This window comes from Glossina fuscipes, unplaced genomic scaffold (genome assembly GCF_014805625.2).
Source record: "Glossina fuscipes isolate IAEA_lab_2018 unplaced genomic scaffold, Yale_Gfus_2 61541, whole genome shotgun sequence".
Classification (NCBI taxonomy): Eukaryota; Metazoa; Arthropoda; class Insecta; order Diptera; family Glossinidae; genus Glossina; species Glossina fuscipes.
This window is the reverse complement of record NW_024003752.1, coordinates 91,838-114,291: the sequence shown is the minus strand read 5'-3', so window position 1 is coordinate 114,291 and position 22,454 is coordinate 91,838. Positions and strand designations below refer to the sequence as shown.

The following is a 22,454-nucleotide window of genomic DNA, read 5'->3' as shown; positions in this document are numbered from 1 at the left end:
TCATATGCAGTTGATTTCTTAATTGTATCTGTGAATTCCTGCATTTCAATGGTAGTGAATAATCTCTCGATAATAATTAGTGTGTCTCGATCTTAATTCACATTTTAATCGTAGAAAAATCAAATACTATTTATTTTGCCAAAGGTTCTAACTCTGAAATTTATCAGCGGAACTTAATTTAATCAAAGGAAGTAAAATTAATGAGGCGAAATTTTTTTCGATTTCTAGGTAGGATTATAAATGACAGCCAAACACTTCGTGGGCATTATGAGAAAGCCATCAAAGACTATCAATTTAACTCATGACTAACAATCAGTCATGTGTGCCACCCAAAAAAGCCTTGATAATGTACAAAGCTTTCGTCAGTTCTAAAATTGAGTTTGCACATTCTACATCTTGCAATTTTCCAAAATATATTGAGAATGTTAAGACACCATAGTAGATCGATGCTCTCAACTCCTCAATATTTTCTCAATGTCATTGCTGGTGAATAGGTCTCTTTTGTATTGCTAAGGAGTTATTTAAGTTCGAGATAATGAACCTTTCTTTATTTCAGAAAATTTTATCTCTTAGTGATACTGTCTCTTGCAGCTAAACATTTTTGTATCAAAAACTCATATTTTTGGCAAGATAAATTCAATCCCTCTCTGGGATTTTGTTACCAATAGATATAGACTCTTTATGAATATCCACAAATCAATCTCTACCTCGAAACAATATGTCAATCTTTCTTGTATGAGTATCTTATGCCAAGAATAGCTTTCTATTTTTTTTACAACAACGGCTCTGATATTTATGCCACTGACGGTTCTGTTGGACATAATGTATCTAGCTTCTCAATAATGAAGCATCTGTCTGAAATAGTCAATAGTAAAGTCAAAATTGCGGAGGAACTTTCCTCGACTTTTATTGTATTGTTTGCCATCAGACATGCTATTAAGGTAGCTATTAGGGATAGTATTAAAAATTTGTTGTTTTTTCTGATACTCCTAAGTTAGCCCTGATTTAGCCCTTGTCATTGTGACTTTTTTTAAAAGCTGACTTTCACGAAGAAAGGGCTCAAGTTGATCGTACAATGTCGTGCACAAAATGTACTCCCAATGAATGAATGACCATATCTTTCAACAACTAATTATGGAATTTAAAGTGATTGCGCGTGCCAATCCCCTTTTATGTAAAATAGATCCCACATTTAAGTTTAAAGCCTTATCAGAGGTTTCCTCTAATTTCTGGGAAACCAAAATTTTTTATGGGTTCATGAATGGTCACACTCATGATAAAGTATATTTAAAAATGACTCACGCTATACCTTGATGGTATTAGAAGTCCTTAAGCTTTTTCAAGGTATATAGTAGCCTCCTCAATCTCTTTGCAGCAACAAATGTACTCCATATCGGGGAACTAACTTGCTTTTTTTGAAAAGCGAATTTATTTTTTTAGTTCACTATAATTTTTTTTACGTTTAATCATAATTTATCTCTATAACATTCTTTTTTTTCAGCCAAAGTTTGCAACTCTACGTCACTTTCAACAACTCAACAATCTACAATTACCTTAATACAACGGCTTTAGCTCTCATGGCTACATTTTTTCTCTTTTGTGTCTCATATACATGTCTTGCTAATAATTACTACTGTTTATTACCTGGACATATAACCCGCAAATCTTATTGGCTTAATCCAGCTTGACTCAACTTTCAAAAAAAAAAGAATCAACACGGGTTACGACCATACAGTTGAAGAGCGAATGTGACTAGGGGTACACAGGAAATAGTAACAGACCTTGAGGTGTTATGAAAATAGTCTACAGAAGTATCAACGTCCTTAAGTTTGAAGCATTAATGAGACGAAGCCATTGTTGCGTTCAACATCGTTAACTTGCCTTAAATAAATTAAGTTATTTTTTAAGAATCACAAATGTTGATAGGATATATAATTAAAAAATTGAGGAGAAAATTGTTTCAGGGGGCCATGTGCTAATGCTCGACAAGTAGCTTTCGAAATATTACTACAACTTAAACTATTAGTGAAGAGATTCGGTTCAGCATCAAACAACCTATTCAATCCATTGCGTTTGAACACAATTTATAAAAAAAAAAAATTTAATTACTTATCAATAATTTTTAAGTAAATGCAAGTAAATTTATTGTTGGTTTTAACAATATGTTTCTTGCAATGGGATATATGAACATGTTTGAATATTGATTGTTTGAAGGGGCACCATCGATGTTTACGTTTTGACTAGCTAGCAAAAGTATTAGAAACCTGTAGATCTAAACGTTCTAAGTTGTTATTACTTGTCATAGAAATATTTTCAATTACTAAGTGTAACGAATTAGTGTCTAGCACTGGTCCGTTTATTACTAATCGGTACACCTACTGATAGAGAATTGAGATCTACAGTGAGCATACTAGACACACGTCGAGTAAGATTTCTTTTTGACGCAACCGACGAAACGGATGTAGAAGTTGAATTAAGATTCAACAACGTGAAAGCAGTCATGTGATTTCTTGCATTAACAGAATTTTTATAGTGGAAGAGTATTCAAAGCTTCCTAGATTCACATGTGTTGAACATATGCCACAAAAATAAACATGTATTTCGATTACACAAGCACCATTTCCTACAAAATTGTAAAATCCTATCGTGAGTTGACAATTGAACAGGGAGATATGAGTTATATACTTAAATCGCCATGAATTGCATCACGTAATAATGTATGCTTGGCAATGACTATTGTTTTAATTAAAAATGCTTTTGCTGAGTTAGTGTTTTGTAGGGCAATAATATAATAATGCAATGTTTCACCTTTCTGGCGTAGTTTTGCTAAATATTGTTTGTTTATTTTATCGAAGCTTACACTGATAAGGTCTGGAGTTATAAATTCGGGAGTTGGTAATGACAATTTAAGTGCTAAAAAAAGAAATTAGTATTAACAAATCTCGATGCAGCAAGCACAACACTTTATTATCATGTCATCATTAATTATGAATGACAATTTAACATTAATGTGAAAGGTGGGAAAGCAGCAGAAAATGTACATTTATTTGGTCTACAATTTCATAAAAAAACTCACATTTATCTCTCAGTTCTTAATTATCTATTTTACGATTTAATTTCTGGCAAAAAGTATGTCTTGTCAACAGTTTCTCAACACGGCAAAATGACAACGACGGTTTATTTTATTTATTTATTTATATTATAAAAAAAAAAATTGTTTTTAAAAGCAATACGCCGAATTGCTTAGCTTCAAAAAATTAATGACTCAAACAAAATATTGCAACACCCTTTGAAAGTAAACAATAATTTAGTGACAAATTTGCTAAGAATGCAATCAGGAATTTCAGGAAAGAGAATTTTCGAAAGCATTCAACAAGGTTACCGTCGGTTGCATACCAGATTAGTTTCGTCCTGCGGCCGCTAGTAAATTGTGAATTCAAAAATTACGATTGATATAAGGAGGTGTTTAAGTTATTTTAATACTTGAAAAAGATGATTAAATTCGTTTTGTACTTCATTAATTCTAAAAGAAAGGTAACGGAATTTCTTAAAACTTTGCCTTTCCTGATCGCTATTATTTGCAATATGTACGCAGCATTTTTCCAGCGAACTTAAGTGTCGAATAGCTCTACATTTTTCAAGTTTGCTAATAAAGTTCCTAACAAGCACTTGGTCGATAATTGCAGAAGTTTATCTAAAGTTTTTTGAATACCTAATAGCGCGACGAGTAATGTTCATCGCGAAATCAACTATATCGCCTGCTTGACATGGATTCGTTGAAGGAAGTTCTACGTCCACCTTTTGTACTATCATGGTCAATAAACAAAGCGGTTTCCAATCATCTTCAAACCGTTGTAATCTACACCGATTATAGTGAAACGTTGGTTAAGGTAAATCATAAACTTATAATTCTGAATCTCCGTATCTTCTGAATTTGATTGCTTCGTATTAAAAACATAAAGTTCAAGTTGTCTCATTTAGATCCGTCGTATTGAAAGTTATGATTGTTGAGTTTGGGATTCTTCCAGGCTACCACCTGCGGCCTCTCGTCTTTGCTTTACACCTTAACCACGTCTTACCTTGGACTTACCATCAGTCATACGTCATTCGAATATACTCATGTATACGATGACATCAAATTTTTTTTTTGGTTAAGTGCGTTCCAATATTCCCGCACCCTACAATCTGACTTAAAGTTGTTCAGTGTATATGAGGTGCATCTCGACACACATTTCATCACATTCAGTGGGTCCGCTTGGATAATGTATTGTAAAATATGATGAGTGTAATAGAGGAGTAGATAGAGATTGGCAATCCAAAAGGTGAATGTAGTTACAAGATCTCCTCCTATAGAGACTTGTAGATAATTCCCTATGTAATCTAAGCTGTTCGGCTTGAGAACGCCAAATTAGTTCAGTCCTTTATTTGCCGAGGTATTTTGGCTTGTCTCTGAACAGCATAGAGCGATTGAAACGCTGCATATGTTTTTCGATTAGGTTTGTAGGCAGTATAATTCGACAGTTTTGGTGTGTGTCATATTTTGTTTCTTTTCTTTTCGTCTTCACTTTTTTCTTTCTTTGTTTGCATGTTTAATTTAGGGCACACTTCATGTGGACGCGCATATGTGGCCACAATACAGTATCTCCTTTTTTTCATTTTGGTCACGCGCACGCACTAAATAAATCGAAGAACCTTCTTAGGCTTATCGAATGATCGTGCAAGAAATTTTTGGACTCGTATGTTACCAAGGCACTACTTATTAGTTGTATGAAGCCAATCCTAGAAAATGCGTCAATAGCTTTCTTGCTGTCCGCTTTGAGAGTTCTTAGTTGGGATCTGAGTCGCAATTGGTTATGTGGTTAAGCTTAATTTACGGAGATATAATTACGAGTATGCATGAATATCACTAGCAGAAATTTAAGTGATCGATATCACTTATTCTCTTTGTCTGATCCATTGCTTAGAATTCAATCCGTATTGTACAAATTCCTTAAAGTCTTTATATATATCCTTCCTTAAGTCTTTAAGTCTTTATATAATCCTTAAGTCTTTATATAATCCGTATTGTACACTCTTCCTTAAAATCTTTGCATATATAAATGTATTTATCTCACTTTTTCTTCAATGCTTAGTTATGTATTTCTTCATTTACTGAATTATTACATGGTATAGTAACTATAGATTTTAATTTTCTCTATAATTTTTCTTCATTTTTTTATCGTTGGCCATGTTAAGTTCATCAAGTTACAAGTTTATAGGTTTCATAGTTTAACGTTGTATAAGATATTGAGTTAAGAAATAATAATAGTTAATATCTGGTATTATAGTTTGTAAGTAACTGTATATGAATTCATGATTCATAAACTCTAACTCATAAACTCTAGCTGAATATAAAATAGTTGAAATGAAATGAAATTAATTGAAAAGGTGACGTACATATCAAAGCAAATATTAGTTTGGGGAAAAAGAAATCCATTATTTTTTCGATAGATGGCTGCACTGATAGATTTCTCGTAAAGTATCGATCAAACAATTGCCGATACTGTACATTTACATACTGTACATTTCGCAGTAAAAAAAATTCTTTTGCTGTTTTTTGTTTGGTGCATGCAGTTGTGAGTTACAGCGTGTTAAAAATGGAAGTGAACAAAGAGAAAATTCGGTACATTTTACAGTTTTTCTTTGACAAAGGCGAAAATGCAAGCCAGGCGGCTAAAATTGTCAATGGTGTTTATGGTTCCGATACTGTAACAGCCAATTATGTGCAATTTTGGTTTCGTAGATTCCGTTCAGGAATTTTTGATGTTAAAGATGCACCTCGCACAGGTAGGCCGGTCGTCGAAAATGTCGATAAAATCGGAGAAATGATCGAAGTTGACCGGCATATTAGCAGTCGTAACATCGCCCAAGAGCTAAAAATCGACCATAAAACAGTTTTAAACTATTTATACAAAGCTGGATTCAAAAAGAAGCTCGATGTTTGGGTGCCACACCAATTAACAGAAAAAAACATGATGGATCGAATTTCCATCTGCGAAGCCTTGGTCAAACGGAATGAGATAGACCCATTTCTTAAACGGATGGTGACTGGAGATGAGAAATGGATCACATACGATAACCCTGTGCGAAAACGATCGTGGTCAAAGAGCGGTGAAGCACCTGAAACGGCCAGGAAGGTTTTGCTATGCATTTGGTGGGACTGGAAGGGGCTTATTTATTATGGGTTGCTTCCATATGGCCAAACGCTAAATTCTGATCTCTACTGTCAACAACTGGACCGTTTGAATACAGCGATTGACCAGAAACGGCCAGAATTGGCCAACAGGAGAGGTGTCGTATCCCACCAGGACAACGCTAGGCCACACACATCTACAGTGACTCGCCAGAAACTTCGGGAGCTTGGTTGGGAAGTTTTAATGCATGCGCCTTACAGTCCGGACTTGGCACCAAGCGATTATCATCTTTTGCTTGCATTGCAAAATTTTTTTAATGATAAAAAATTGGAATCTAGGGAGGATTGTGAAAATCGACTACTAGAGTTTTTTGCAAATAGAGACCAGGACTTCTATGAGAGAGGCATTTTGAAGTTACCTTTAAAATGGCAACAAGTCGTACAACAAAACGGTGCATATTTGACCCAAATCGGACAATCCGAAGCATGTTAAATAAAGTTCTGAAGTTCATATAAAAATAATGGATTTCTTTTTCTCCAAATTAATATTAAAAGAATGGGGGATGGAATTTCGCAATAAGTTATATGACCTAAAATGAAAAAAGTAGTCAATAGGAATCAAAATACATTTTTTAAACCTTCAAGGAGAAGACCACGCAGTACTCACTTTGCGGCATAATGTATGGTGCTAAGCCAGCGACCTTGCTAGCAATTTGAACTAATACATCAATTATTATTTTATATCATGACATTATGAAATGTTCGTTAAACGCCTATATCTGATACTGCAGTTGGCCTGATATTCTTATAGGATGTGAGTGGACATTTCTATTGACCCTTTGGGCAGATGGCACCTGAGAGAATTATGGCCTGTGTAGAGGTCAGCACTAAGATCTATGTCGCTCATTTGTAGTTCAGGTACTTGAACACTACGCCGAAAGATTCTATAAATCTTTTCGGTTGGCGTTTTTTTCTACTATGCTCTAAGAGGCTTGCTGACATTCATTAGTTACCAGTATTATGTACAACACATTGTGCTTCCTTAGCACAATGTGGTTCCAAGTTTGGAACCACGCAAACACAGATCTTCTTCAGATCATCCTCTGCGGGCCCTAATTATTACAGACGTCTTTGCTACCATAGCGATAATGAGTCCGGAATTCAGTATAACGACTAGCCAATTGGCAATCATGTTCGAAATATTTCTGTTCTTCAGAACTTTCCCAACAGCCCTGTACGACGGCTTATCAAAAGCTCCATGTACATCAATGAAGGCGATATGGACCACTTTTTTGGCCACTATTGCGCTTTCTATGGTGTTCGTTAGCACATGAAATGTCGTCGTACTAGATTAGCCGATTTTTTAGCCAAATATATGTTTGTGCAATAGGTTTCTTTTATAAAATTGTCTAAAGTGTTTTTCATTGTTTTAAAGAGAAAACGATTAAGGCTAACAAGTCTTTATGACTTGGGCAATTGCTGATTTTTGCCTCGCTTTGGTCTTTTTCCAATCTAGATTAAAAGTCTGGCTTCCAAAACCTAGTAAATTGTGGAACCAAGCTTTTTGTGTTCCGCTTAAGTGAGCTTATTTTATCTGGTTTTTGCCATTTATATGTTTGGAGGAGTGGCACGTCCCATCCGCATCGACGATGTTTTTAACGAGATTGTGGTCCCTTGAGCAACCAAAGAGGTTTTCCTCCTCTAAAAAAGATATTGGCGTAATAATATATGAACTACTTTATTATTTGGACACGTACTTTATACTTAGCGTCAACATAGGTATGGAATTTTATATATTTTTCATCAGCCAGGTAATAATAAGTTAATTGACGAATATATAGAAAGAAGACCAAACTGATTACATGGTATTATTTTTGAGCAGGATTTTTAAGAGCGGTACTCACCGCTAGTTGGGAGTTCATATTATTAATTTCTTACGCGGATTAACCTTTAAACTGTTGCTCGTATAATTTCTGTGTTTAGATTTTCGAATATGGCTCCAATGCCACTGAACGTTAATTTTAAGTGAGCGTCGCAAATTTTTAATTTTTTGTGAATAAGTTTACAATGAATGAGCCTAAGTACTTGATCATTTCTAAAAAACGCTGTAACTATTCAATGTTGGTCAGAGCGGACATATGTTACATGGCTTTGGTTTTCTTCCTGTCACTATCTGCATCATGTTCAGGAAATGTTAATTATTTAAACAAGTTTGATTTATCTTTATTGAACTTCAAAACATTTTCTATGCTCTGCTCTGAGGACTTGTCCAATATTTTATTAGGTTCAAGTTGCTTATATGCAAGTGTTAAAAATTTACATATATAAATACATATATAAATGTTTTAAAAATTTACATATATAAATTTTTAATACTAGTATATTCCCAATTATTTTAACCATTTCCGCATGAAATATGTAGGTTGCGGCGTTATTACCGAAAAGCAATCTCACGAATCGATATAATCCGAAATAAATATGTATGATTTAGAGGAAAATTCTGTTAAGGACTCTACCCAAAACCCACTATTGGCACCTAGACTGAAGAATCTCGCTATATTGAGTTTGGTTTTACAATTTTCTATGTTGGAAAACGAGTAGTGTGGTCTACATATTATTTTATTTAGCCGCCAAATATATACCTAATTTTCATGAGTCTTTTTTACCAAAATTATAGAATTGGCGCAAACAGTTGGTACTTATTCTGGGTTTATCACATTAATTTGCTCCATTCTTTTCAGGTCCTTTTTAGCTCTTTCTGCAATAAAGATGGTATTTTACGACGTGTTTTCATAACGGGCGATATACTTGATACAAATAAACATTTCCTTTCTAAAAGATCTAAGCCAGTGTAACGAGTCTTCTTACTCGGGGTATGCTCAGAACTACCCAGGAAGTCCCTTTCCAAGAAAATTTATTAAAAAAACTCTTGGACCTTCGTACTTTCGTTGAAATTATATTTTTATTGTTTACGAGGAATCTGAATATTCATCGTATTTACAATTAGGGTATATCGTATACGATTAGAAATTTGTGTAGAAGAGAAAGGAAGAAAACCAGCGTGGTGATTCGCTACCCGACAGTTCAGTTCTTTCCTTCGATATTATTATTATTATTATTATTATTATTATTAATTCGCCAGAGAAATAAATTCTAAGACTAAACTCTTAAAAGCACTAGCATCTAAGGCTATCGGCTTTTATTCCTTCGATATTATTTTCCGCTTTTCCTCCTTACCGAGCTCTGCGGGAAATTTCACAAAAATATGCAGGAAATGTTGCAACAGCCAATCTTGGCCCAAATAGGCCACTGGTCCGTTCTTACCGGCATTCTATTTGCTTTTATTGTTCCTAACCGTTCGAAGGGTCCACAAAGAGAGTGGTTCCGTCAGTTGTTCGGGGATGATGACTAAGCTGAGCCTGCCATCCCCTATCCGTAAGTCAAGTACCGTTCTGTCGTTCACGAATGATGGCTAAGCTGAACCTGCCATTTCCTATCCGTAAGTCACAAAAAATATCCCTGTGGGTAAAGTCAAACACAAAGAGATATTTTGTCCGATATCTCTTCCCTCTTTGGCTGCTGTAACAAAAATGAAATGCTGGGTGTGTTGTGGCACGCTTGTTTGTAGCCGCGACCACCATCGTCGTCCTGTTACACATGCTATGCCTGTTATAGGGCAGCACGCATTATATAATGTATGTGTTCCAATATCACTGTTTACGGAGGTTATAATAATGCTCTTACGTATATCTTATATTAATGCTACCTTATGTATACCATTAGGTAAGTGCTTATGCATGATATGTACCACTTACAGTGAAAAATCAACATGTATATATATTGAAACAATGGGTCTGTAACAAAATAAATATTAAAATATATAACCGTTAAACCCTAATTTATGAGAACATTTCAATAGACTAGTCTTAATTTGTTAATAAAGAGGTGACCGTGTTAAGTCTGTGATCTCGATTGCGAGAAGCGGAAATAAATATAGGGTATGTAGCTCATTATGTATGTGTCTATGTAAGAAATAATGAAGTATATTAGAATGTGTGTCTACATGTAAGCGTTTCGGTCCATGGTGTCGACATATATGACACAATAGGTACAACATAGAAGGCAGTTACATATACTCCTATGCGTGTAACGAAAACCACCACAAATTATGTAGGTTGACTGTTAACACACAAGTATATGATATCGCATTTAGGACGCACTAGAGTGCTAAGAAATATAAATATAGAGAATGTAAGATCATGAGGTATGCGTTTATACGTGTAATATATTGGATGTGTGTCGGTTAAACCGAAAAAAATTTCATGTAACATCCCTTGCCAGCTAACGGAACTGTTAATAGACAAGTGAACTTCTAGGTACATGATTTTGCTTAAAACACCAACAAGTGTAAACCGCAAAAGCGTTAGGTATGTGCCCTTGCATAATATGTATGCTACTTATAGTTGAAATAAGTCATCATACATATGGGAACGAAATAAATTTGTGATCGTTAATGCTTAAATAATAACAATAGCTAGTTGTATCTTATTAATAAAATAAGTGAGCGTTGAGTTAAATTTTAGTATATATAGAAGCAAAACAAATACGTAGGTGTATATGATGTCCACTTAATAATAGGCATGTTGCCTAAGGTTTGCAACATGTTTGTAAAGAGAATTTTAACATGTTTCCTTCGGAAAGGATTGTTATGCATACAAACGTTAATATATTGTAACAAACCGGCTTATGTTTCGAGACATACAAAATAATGAAAGGAAAATACGTACAAAGTAAGTTGCATAACTCTAATACAAAAGGCTTTTCTCTTTTTCTTACTATTTTATTTCTATAAATAAACCTAGATTCCCTTAAATTTGTACAAGAGAGGGACTATATCACAATAGTGTAGAGAAAAATAGGAATATTAAAGAAAACATATTTTATATAACTTTATATCCCACCTACAATAACGAGATGAGACGTACCTATACTTTCACATGTAATCTTGCGCACGATCGGACAGAGTGACCAGCTGCTTTTAGAATTTAATGGGTTAAGAGTAATTGATATTTCGTACTAAGGGCAGACAATTATGCGGACGGATTTTTTATTAGTAAGGAAGCAAAACGCCAGTAACGCTGACGAATATTTTTCAGTGATGATCTTATAAGAAGGAATATTTACTTGTTTAACAAGCTGCATATTGGTTACCGTTTCAAAGCCAGTTATCTTTTTAAATTCTACATCCAAAATATAAAATTCTGTGCAACTTTTGTTTCTATTTTGTTTTTTTTTTTTTTTGTATGAAAATACGCAATTTGCGTTACCAATTGCTAGTAAATTTTTCCCGAAAATGCTATAAACTTATATATATTATATATGTTTGTAATACATTCTGAGCATTCGAATTATTTGTTCTTTTGTAACGTGCCTTCTTGGCCGGGGTAGAACTCAGCCACTCCAAGGCTCCTTCCAAGATAATTTCTAAGAAAAGTCTTGGATCTTCGAGGGTGTTCTTAAGTTGCTTTTATTTTGTATACGAGGTGAGCAGCGATTTGTAGAGAGTTGGAAAGGAACCAGCGAGGTGACCCGACGAACGATTTGACGCACACGTGGCTAGAGGTTTTTCTTTTCTCTTACTATCGCGGATTACTTACAAACCGGTCTTTGATTCACACGTGGTAGGAGATTTTCCCTTGGACTATTGCGGTTTACTTAGGCGGCTATGACACAATTCAAGCGTTTATGATCGGTTTGATGCGCACGTGGTTGGAGATTTTCCTTGTATTATCGCGGATTACTGCAAAAAAACGGATACTTGTCATAGCTGCCTTGGCTCCCTGGGCCCACGGTTTGTCTCTGGTTGGCTATTCGTATGTAGGAATAAGAAAAAGATGCGCCTCAGTCTTTCAGGGATGGCGACTAACAGCTAAGCTAGCACATCCCCTATCCGTAAAGTCAGTAGTCATAAAAGTCCTTCAGGGATGGCGACTAACAGCTAAGCCAGCACATCCCCTATCAGTAAAGTCCAAAAAAAAAAAAAAATGACTATTCATAAAGGTCAACTTGTCAAATTGTCCGTGCACACTTACCTTAGGCGGCTATGACACAATTGAAAAATTTCGTGTGATGAGACACTCATTTATAGTCGAAGTCTCGCTCGCTTGTTTCATTACAAACATGTTCTAGTCTTTACATGTGTATTGAGGTATTATACTTATACGTATGCTTAACTTAGGTTGGCTGCTGTCCCAACCTTAGTTACGAGTTGCATGAAACTACTTATACATAACTTAGTACTAATACTCTCTTACATGCTAACTTATGTCTATTCTATTGTTATACTTGTTCATATGCCTAACCTTCTGCTTGCTTGACTGTCATTGCTGCTCTAGGTACCAATTCGCCTGATTTGTTAACCGTTAGGTATGTGAGTGCTAGACGCACTATGCTTGCTTCTATTTTCGTTTCGCTGTCATTGCTGCTCTAGGTACCAAATCGCCTCATTTGTTAATCGTTAGGTTCGTGAGTGCTAGACTCGCTATCCTTGTGTGTATGCCTATTCTTCTGTTCGTTTCCCTATCATTGCTGATGTAGGTACCAAATCGTATGATTTGGTGACCGTTAGTTATGTGAATTCATTACTTCTCTATTAACCGTCTCAGACCTAGGGACCCAAAAATGCCTTGCCGATAAGCATAGGAAAGGCTATGCTTATATACCTATTATTAATTGATTTACGTGGTAATTAGTAAGGAAGCAGAACGCTTCCTTACACTTTGTTTCGATATAATGTTAGCCTGGAAATCTGTGTTTACCTAATATACTGTTTTGTCAAAGATTAATTCGATATGCCCTTTGGATTTATATTATACTGTTCCTGTGTTGCTTGTTTTTTTACAGCCAGTGCAGATGTTGCTTTTCAAGTTCAATTTTTTACGCATTGTTAGGAAGACGAAAGCGGAGCGATTCCCATTACATATATTTTGGATCTTGGTAAGTTCGGCGTGAATTCGCGGTGGCCACGAAATCAAACATAATGTTTTGATGGTCTGGCTCGGTACATGCCCCATCAGATAGCAGCTTAAGTTAGCGTTGGTCGGAGTCAGATCTAATGCTTTCTCGCTAGATATGTTTCTAAGATTAGTTTCTTCAATTGTCGTTAGAATTGACCGAAATAGCGCGGTCAACGCTGGCATCACAGCCGACTCCAGTCCTCGGGACTGAAAATGCTGGACTAAATTTCGGGGTCTATGCGGAGACTAAAAGTACTCGATGACTTCCGTCGGGCGATAGCATCTCGGCTCAGAACGCCCCGCCATGTGGCATAAGCCACATGCAACTGATAAATTCCGCGAGCAATGAGAATGTAGGAGAGGAGAAGGAGGAGAATGTAAACGCCGTGCAAAAATAAATTGAAAATGTAGATAAAATCTGCTTGTTTATGGTCAGTAAGATGTTGATGAATGTGACTGGTTCATTCAAGGGTAGTGGAGGTGGAACGATAAATCCTCGTTGAAAAGAAGTTATAAACGTCATAATTGAAGAAATATGTGCTTTTGTCACTAATGCTTTGATTAACTCAGTATAATGCTAAATTGTTAAATTAATCTAGTTACCAACTTCATTTATTTTCTTATCTACTACAACTAGTTATCAAATATATACTTTACGAACAGGTATGTGTGTTACTATTTTTAAAGTGGATCTAGATCTTCTTTGAAACTTTCATTAAATATAAATGCAAGCTTTTTTAAAGGTGAATATTTGAGTGCGTTTGAAAGAATGCCATCAGGATGTGAAGAAAAACATATCTTGAATTGAATCATTTTATTAAGCACCTGAACTATAGTCAAAATATCCTCTTGTTTGATTTCAGAAGCGCAGTCAACTTTGTATACATTAATGCCGCGATATGGTTTTTCAAAAAATCTTGAAGAGAGATTGGAAATAGAGTAGACATTAGATTACTCATTATTCCCAAATCGCGTCAGGAACGGAAAACCCTTGGTTTCTGTTGAAGCAATTACAAACTTGTAGAAGCTCTTATGATTACTAAACCATTTACCCTTAATATCTTCCAAATATTTGGAGTATTTTTAAAAAACTGAGTTCACATCCTACGTTTGTGCACATTATGTAATCTAGTGCACAACAAGTGCGTTTGAATGTTTAATGTGGCCTTGTTCTTTATTACGAATCATTTCTAATATTTATTGGACCATTAGGGACTAGTAGAGTTATCAGAATAACCTAATTTTATCGGAAAGGCGGATGTCCGTATATATGTACTTGAAAGGTTATAATCACCTAATATGCGCTTAAGCATTTTATGGTCCGCCATATTGAAGTCAAGGTGTCTAAATGGCACCCTTAAATCCCCATCAACCAACGCCTCAACAAAAGAGTTGAGCGAAATAGTTTTTCGGGTAGTATAAATGGGTTTGTACGTAAAATCTTACTATATGCATTATTATTTATATTACCCGTGGACCTATTTCTCCTAACTCTGTACGTAGAATGCTTATATATGCACTATTGGAAAACAAAAGATCCCAAATTCTGTCACTTGGATTACGAGTTTGATTAAATTACTCAAATATAACGTCAATGAACCTTTCATATACAGTATCATGAGAGACTGGAAGAAGGTTCGTCCAATTAACTACCACCATCCCAATAGCGCTGATTAAGGCAAAAGTTGTCAGTGGCGAATATTCGTCGGTGGACCCTGTAAGATTCGAAACAGTCTGTATATGGTGCATAAGAATCATGTGTCAGATACGTGAACAACCTGGGATGGCATCCTACGAACTGCAACATCATCTCTTCTATAATGACTGGATGTACCTAACACATCAAAATGCAGAGTTGTTAACTTCAGGCTTAAAGTACGTTCCAGTAAAAACATCCAAACGATCGAAGAAGTGTTTTCCTTTACTTTCTGTTGAGACCGCGAATATTTTGATAAATCAAAGCACGCTAATTAAAGTCGGTTTCCTGTTAAGATCTCCTACGTCATTATTACAGCTATGCAATCCTTTCTTTTGACGAACAGTGAAATTTCACATACAGAAATGCATAGCAGACGTAAACTATAGTATTCTGCAAAAATGGGTTTCCTAAACCTTTTCCTAGGAATAGATTCATTAGCAGAACTCTTTCAGACCGTCTGGATTTTTTAAACTTTCATGCAAATTGATCCGGAGGAACAATAATTTTAAGTGAAGAAATTTTGCAAAGTTGCTCAGCGTTAATCTTGCAGATACCAGATTTGTTAAGATCCAAAGGTGGAATTTTGCAACTGGTCTACTCCTTTATTGTTGGACGCAATTCTATAAAAAACACGGACTGACGAAGAAGTACTACAACTACTCCACTGTTAGTAATGCCGGTGTTAGTAGGCCGATTAACCGTATGCCGATATCTCTTGTTATCGCTTATCGGCTTCAGGCTTACGCTCACAAGAGGAAGTCGTCTTCGTACCTGCAGAAGTAGCCACAGCTGCATAGCTGAATTCCTGATTAACTACTGAGTTTGTTGCATTTCGAGTGATTTGAGTGCGTTGCAAGACCATTAGAGACTTCTCTCTGCTGGGTAGTTACATCGCATGGATAGGAGATCAACGAAAACTTTGAAAAATAGAAGTAACGAAAATGTGAGTAGGGGATATAAATGAAGTATAAGTACTTATATGGAGCGAAGTGTAAATTGGGATGCGACGGGACGTAGGAGGAGAAGCACCATAAGTTGCTACAAGTTTGTTTGTTGTTTTCCAGAGATAGATTCTTGTGATTTAAGTAAAAACTTTTGTCGAGCAATAACTAGTATTCTTTCAATTTTTCATTAGCGAGAGCTGTTTTTCAATTTCAGTAAATCCCGTTTTGGTCTTTATGAGGATTTTACTGAATCCATCTGAGCAAGCCGATTGTAAACTTTTAAAAGCGTCATGGACGTAGTTCCCGAATATTTATTGATGATGGTGGTTATTATTGATTGCGGTTATTGCAGGTGGGGTTTAATATGGCCGGGTTATTGGAGTCGACCATTAACGTTGGTCGCGCATAATGCAGAAGTTACGTAATGATATTGTTAGTTTTCCTCGTGTTAATGATTAAACTAAAGCTTTTAATAAATATATGACAAATATGATAAAGTATTACATAAAGTATGGAAACGGATAGATGGCTACTTAAACTGTTGTTGCTCTTTATGATTTGATGGATTAGCTTATGCTTATGCTTAACTTCAATTAACTATACTGCCACAATATTACAACGATTTTTTAATTTATGCGCAGAAAAAACGCCTCAATAACATGTAGGTCTTACCAGATTTTACTGGATCTAAGATCACAAGGAATGATCTTTATTTAAACGATACGATTTCTGGCAATTCTGCATTGTGGAAGGTGGCGTTAAAGAGGGTTCGATTGTCGGATGTTCTAAATAAAAGACAATTTCAAAAAGCTACAGTAATATTGACACGGTGCTAACAGATGCACTTGCAATCACCATCTAGAAGTTGTCGATAGCCTTTAGTCAGCATTTGTTTTCTTTACAGCTTCTCAGAACACAAAAATTATAGATGCTTTCCATTTAAACTAGATCTTAATTAATTTGCCATAGTTTTACATGCATAGATATCAATTGCTCAATTTCTAAATATCAACCACATTTCTAACGTGTTAGCAATTAACGCAAAGGTTGGTTTGCTATATGTTATTGAATTTAAAGCAAAGCTAAATATCGTTTTTGTACGAATTATTTATCATTGCATTGATATCAGATTAATTGGAAACAGTACCTAGAGGAAGATGAATTTTCATTAGCCATTTGCTTGTTTCGTCAAGTTTGCTCCTACAGAGTACATATAAACAACACGTTTGAGGAAATAGTCTGCTGATGATCCTTATATGCACATGCCTCTTTGTATAGCGGTGCATATTTTCTAAGATATCCAGATTCTAGATTTAATATGATTAACTTATAATACATATTATATCCTTTATAAAATTATTTCATATTAATACATATTATGTTCTGTATGCATATTTTTGTATGTTGTTGTATATTATAAATCATATAATTTCTATTCTTAGCGTTAGACTTAGTTATATTAACATTTTTATGCTATCATTATTTTATTAATATTACTATATTAATCATCTAAGCTTTTATATCAGTTTGACTGATTTGTTGTATTCATACCTTTGTGGATATTTTACCCATGGTTTTTTATTGTTTTTATCAATTATTAATATTGTTAATTTTCCGATTTACTTATTTTATATTGAAAGCAAGGCTACTGACTATCCACTTTTATAGATTAGACATATAGTTATAGATATCTCTAGAGTGTTTCCAATAATTTTATGTTTTTGTGCGGCCGAAAATCTAAGCGTTGACGATATCAAAGCCGCCCCATTGTCATGAAATCTTCAAGTGATTGGAGAGCTTGCAAAGGTAAGGCCTTATTCGGAGCAAACAGTTTTCAAGTAAAATTCGGCTGACTATTGTCCTTGGCTTTCAGCTTAGGTTTTCCGTGTTGCTTGTGGTCAGTAGACAATAAATACTAGTAATTTAGTCAATTAATTCACTTACTAGAAGTAAGGATATAATGAGCGGGTGAATAGGGAGAGTTACGGTTTTTTTTATTTGCCAGCCATATATTTCAACGTTGGTGAAAACATCATGGAGGCTATCGCGGGCCATATATTTATATGCAAGGAATAAATAGGAAAATTCTCAAGAGTAAGCCGTACGTAAGGCCAAAAAGTAACCATGGCTGTCGCGAGCTTTTTTGTGTGCAAACGTTTAATCAATAAGTAAGAAAGTTAAGGCGACTACCACGGAAAATCTTTCTTCCACAACGCTCACCACAGTTAAATAGTAGGAAAAAGATGGGCAGACAATGGAGATTCAAATGCGCTTCAGGTTAGAGCGATGTGGTTCAACGGCAAAGACACCCAACTCGGACAGAGTAGCAAGTCATTGCGGTGTTCGGTATTAATAGCTAAAAGTGGTGACAAAGCAACACTATGACCACGTAAGTAGTTTTTCTCTCTCCTTTAAACCTGCAAATTGCCTATAACATGCATATGAAGAGGACTTCATTGGCGCCATAAGTTGTACGAAAACTCAGCGTTACAGTCGTTTAAACCTGGCATTGACCTCAAGAGTGTTACGCAATATGTCTTCGCGGGAAGGACAATTTTAGCGATGGTTTACAGTTTGTAAAAAAATTCTATCTAAAAAAAAATTTAAAACAGTGGAGATATCATAAGGCAGTGTATTCCTTATTTTACGTGGAAAGTTGGGCACGAGAAAGCTGTTTTACATACGTCAACCGCCGTTGGAAAGCTAGTGAAAAAATTCTTAGTCTAAAAAGAAAAGAAGGAAAAGAAAGATTCGTAACGTGAAAAATAGCTCCGGCTTCAGTTGTGACAGTTGAAGCACTTTCGTTAAGTATGTGGTTAGGAAGAATGCGTCTTGAAGCATCTATCACGGCGGAGGCAGGCGGCAGACCGCAAAATTTAGAGCCATCTGTGTATAAAAAATTCCAACCGCCGCTTTCCTGTATTTGGGCTTTCTCACCAATGAGATTCCTGAATAGGTAACTTGGAGTGTCTTCTTTCTTGTGCATAGACAGCGAAATGTGGCATGAATAGCCTTTTAAAATTCATGAAGGTTAAGAATAAAAATGGTGCAAAATTTTTACTGGAATGTTTAATTCCTTTGCGACAGACAATAGCCAATTGCTGGTGGTGACTTTCTAATTTTCTTGGCAATAATAGTCTTTTTCACATACTCGCCGATAATAGATCTGTTCGAATTAAATAGCTTCGGGACGATTGTAGCTTTTAATTCCTAAAGTGTATTTTCTAAAGCTGGGAGACCAGCTTCAGTTGTGATGTTGTTGATGAGCGGAAAATTATAGCAACTCGTTCTAATAGTTTGGTAATAGACCAGTTTAAGAATGTTGATATTAGACTTTTAGCTATTACCATTAGTTACCAGATCATAGTCAATCTTGCGCAAAACAACCATTTTGGCAAGATAAACAATAGTATTAATGTGCGCAATGCTTTTCCAAGCTATATATTGTATGTTAAAATGGAATTTTTAACTGAAAATAGTGTGATTTCCAACGATTGGGTTAAAATTATTCATAAGTGTACGGACTTCATTCAAATTATTAACAAGTCCTTTACGTTCCATTGTAGAATTTTAAAAACTTTATTCAATTGTAGTGATAAATTAGTTATGTTGACCTGTCTTTGTCAAAGATGTCGCTATAGGATTTTTGAGTAAACAATATATTCTGGTCAGCCGAAAAATCACAGCTGATATTCAAATGGTTACATACACCTGAAGTACAACTAGAGATTGATTGATAGATAGAGGATTGGATCCGCTACAATTATAATTGATTTAATTGAGTTGAGGGCTGGTGATTTTGGGCATTTAGTTTTTTTAGGTTTTATCATATGCGTTATTCTTTCGATTTTTTCAATATTTGTTTTGAACTTTTCAATGTTATTTTTGGCGGATGATAGATCAGGTTTGCCATTAGCAGGAGTTGGAGTAAGTGGTTGATTAAGACGGATTTGAGAAGCGATGGCAACGTAGGTATTACTTTTATTAGTTCCTTGTGCAGTTGGATTGTTTTCCCAACACTTGCGTCGCGCTTCGCCTAAATTACAGTAATATTTTGTTCTGATTTTCAGAATTTCAGCCATTTACACGTAACGTGGGCATTGTTTATCTAACGCCAAGTGTTGATCATTCCAATTTATGAAGAAATTACGGTTCAGCATGTGTAGAAGGACCACAGTTAGCATGAGATGGTGCGTTATTGCATCTTATTGCAGTATGACCGAGGCGTTGGAATTTTTTGCATTTCATGGGATTTGGGGTGTAGAATCTTGTATAAGGCAATATCAACGGATTATAGTAAACAATAGCGGCCAATAGTGACAATGATCCTTCTTTTAGGGGATTGAGTTTTTCCTTCCTTGTTTGGTGATTTTATAAAGTTCAGTCTCACTTTGACTATTCATTTCGTGAACTATTTCTTCTTTTGGTACACTGAATTGAGTTTGTGGTGTAGTTTTGTGGAAATCGGACATGGTTTGAACTTCAAGATGTCGCAAGCAGACTACAAGCGAGAACAAGTAGATTACCATCGCGAAGAATGGTGATAGAGTCATTATATGACGTTATGCCATCGAGGGATTTTTTATAGTGAAAGGACTAATTTGTGGAATTTTTTTGTCATGTGTTTTTTATTAACCGGAGTGATTTTATCCATTCACCGTAGCAGAATGTCCCAATTTTTTTTTTCTCTTTGGTGATGGTTCGGCCAATAAGTGGAATCTATTGGAGTTTTAATCTGGCGGCCCCATGATCATAATGCCTTTTTGTTGCCATTTTATTGTACAGTCACTTATGAAAAGGAAACCACTCACTTGTAAACTTTTTTTTTTTTAATAAAAAGAAACAAACGCACAAGCACCGCGTTAATTATCTTACCAAAAGACTCAAAAAGCCAAATTCTCAGTCAGACACGGGCCAAACGTAGAAATAAAACCAAGCAATCAGAAAAAAAAGGAATACAGAGGAAAAAATAAACACATACTACCCAGAACAGAAGTCAGAAACGAATGTGAGTGTAGGGCATAAAAACAACGAATTGTTGGAGAAGTATTAGACGGAATACATCGCTTTCGAAGGAGTCTTTGTTGTTGTTGGTCTAGCATAACAGGTATTCCTAACAAAATTGTAATCAAAACATTGTTTTTAATGAATTCCGTTATTATATTCACAAAAACGATATGAAGAAAGATAATAGGTGGTAATATTAAATTTTTTTTTTATATATATAACGGTGTTACGAAGCTAATTTTGGATCGAATTTGTATTTGGGCCTTGTGAATGCCTGAGTTACATATCTTCGTAGGTACCTCCAGGTGCCCGTAAACTAAAAAATTGAAAAAACCTGTCGACATCTTCCTAAATTATATCATTTTTTCTTATGTTATGGACGAACTTGTGAACAAATTGCGATTACGTGTTACCCTGTCTCCATAGCAGATGTGGAAATCTACGCCTCAAATTTCAAATTATACGTGAAAATTTTACAAAGCAAGGGGTCATATTAATGAAAATAAATTTTTGATCGATATCATGAAAACTAAAATAAGTGAAAGAATAGAATATAGATATTTAAAGTTTTTTCATAGCTAAACGCTTTAATAACTCAAAAAAATCACGTTATGTAGTCTTCCGTAAGATTAAAAGATGATATCTACTTTTTCTAAAATAGTGAGGTCAAAATTTATATGAAAAATGAAAGTTAATCTAACGATAGTAAAAACATAGAATTTGTAATTATGGTATAAAAACACAGAAGAGGATATGTGCAACAAATAGCAAATTGGCAGATATACCTAAAACGAATGAGTTATTTAGGCTCACAAATGATGTACACTTCTTTCAAATTTTGAAATCTTGACGCGTTAGAACCATTTTAAAAACATTATGTGTATAATATTGTAACTGCAATACCCTATATTTTGTTTTAATTTTTTTCTTTACGAACTGGTACCTTCATTGCTTTTATACCGTCTAGTAATCCAGACACCTACGACCTGTATACATGTATATTTCTGCTGAATTTCTCATAATTGTAAAAATTACATTCGCCATCAAGTAAACATAAGTTTCCTAAACATTGGTTTTATTTGGCTTAGGTAAATTATCAAGCAGAAGTAAGCCAGATATATCTATAGGCATTGACGCTCGCTCCTTGAGAGAACGTTTTGAAAGAGGCGAAATTCTTAAAGAAAAGTCAATAGACGAAAGTGATAGTCACAGTCACTCTAGGAAACCAGGAGCGACATATCACGAAGCCGACATCTTTGAATGCGGTAAGCATCTGATTTAAGTAAATATAATTCGAATCGTTTTTGGTATTTGGCTTTTCTTCTTGCAGCTATAAGTAAAAAATCGCGCAAAGTTTTTCTTGAAATGGATGCTGATACGGTCGCTAAAAGAGAAACAGCAGCTGCCTCTGATCAAAGTACAAAAAGGAGACCATGTTTACCTAATCTTTGCAATAGCTCCGAACCGGAGGAGGTATGTAGTTGTGCTTGTATTTTATTATAATTATCCTACGATATGTAAATATACCATACATAAATTTTTTTTAACGTCTTCAATGTCTGATAGGGCTGTTGTGTACTTTAGTGAATTGTTTGATCATAATTTGAGTCAATATA

General features: G+C 35.1%; 1 protein-coding gene across 7 annotated transcripts in view; it reads left to right on the top strand.

The window, feature by feature from the left end:
• The window catches only part of LOC119643708, a 130,462-nt gene that overhangs the window by 50,549 nt on the left and 57,459 nt on the right, over nucleotides 1-22,454 (top strand). For all 7 annotated transcript variants that reach the window (XR_005248383.1, XR_005248384.1, XM_038043137.1 and 4 more), the window contains 2 exons: nucleotides 21,927-22,103; nucleotides 22,169-22,311. Coding sequence is in view for 5 of the 7 variants with exons in the window: in XM_038043137.1 (XP_037899065.1) it covers nucleotides 21,927-22,103; nucleotides 22,169-22,311 (320 nt within the window). In the remaining 2 variants the exon portion in view is untranslated. The remainder of the gene's footprint in view (nucleotides 1-21,926; nucleotides 22,104-22,168; nucleotides 22,312-22,454) is intronic.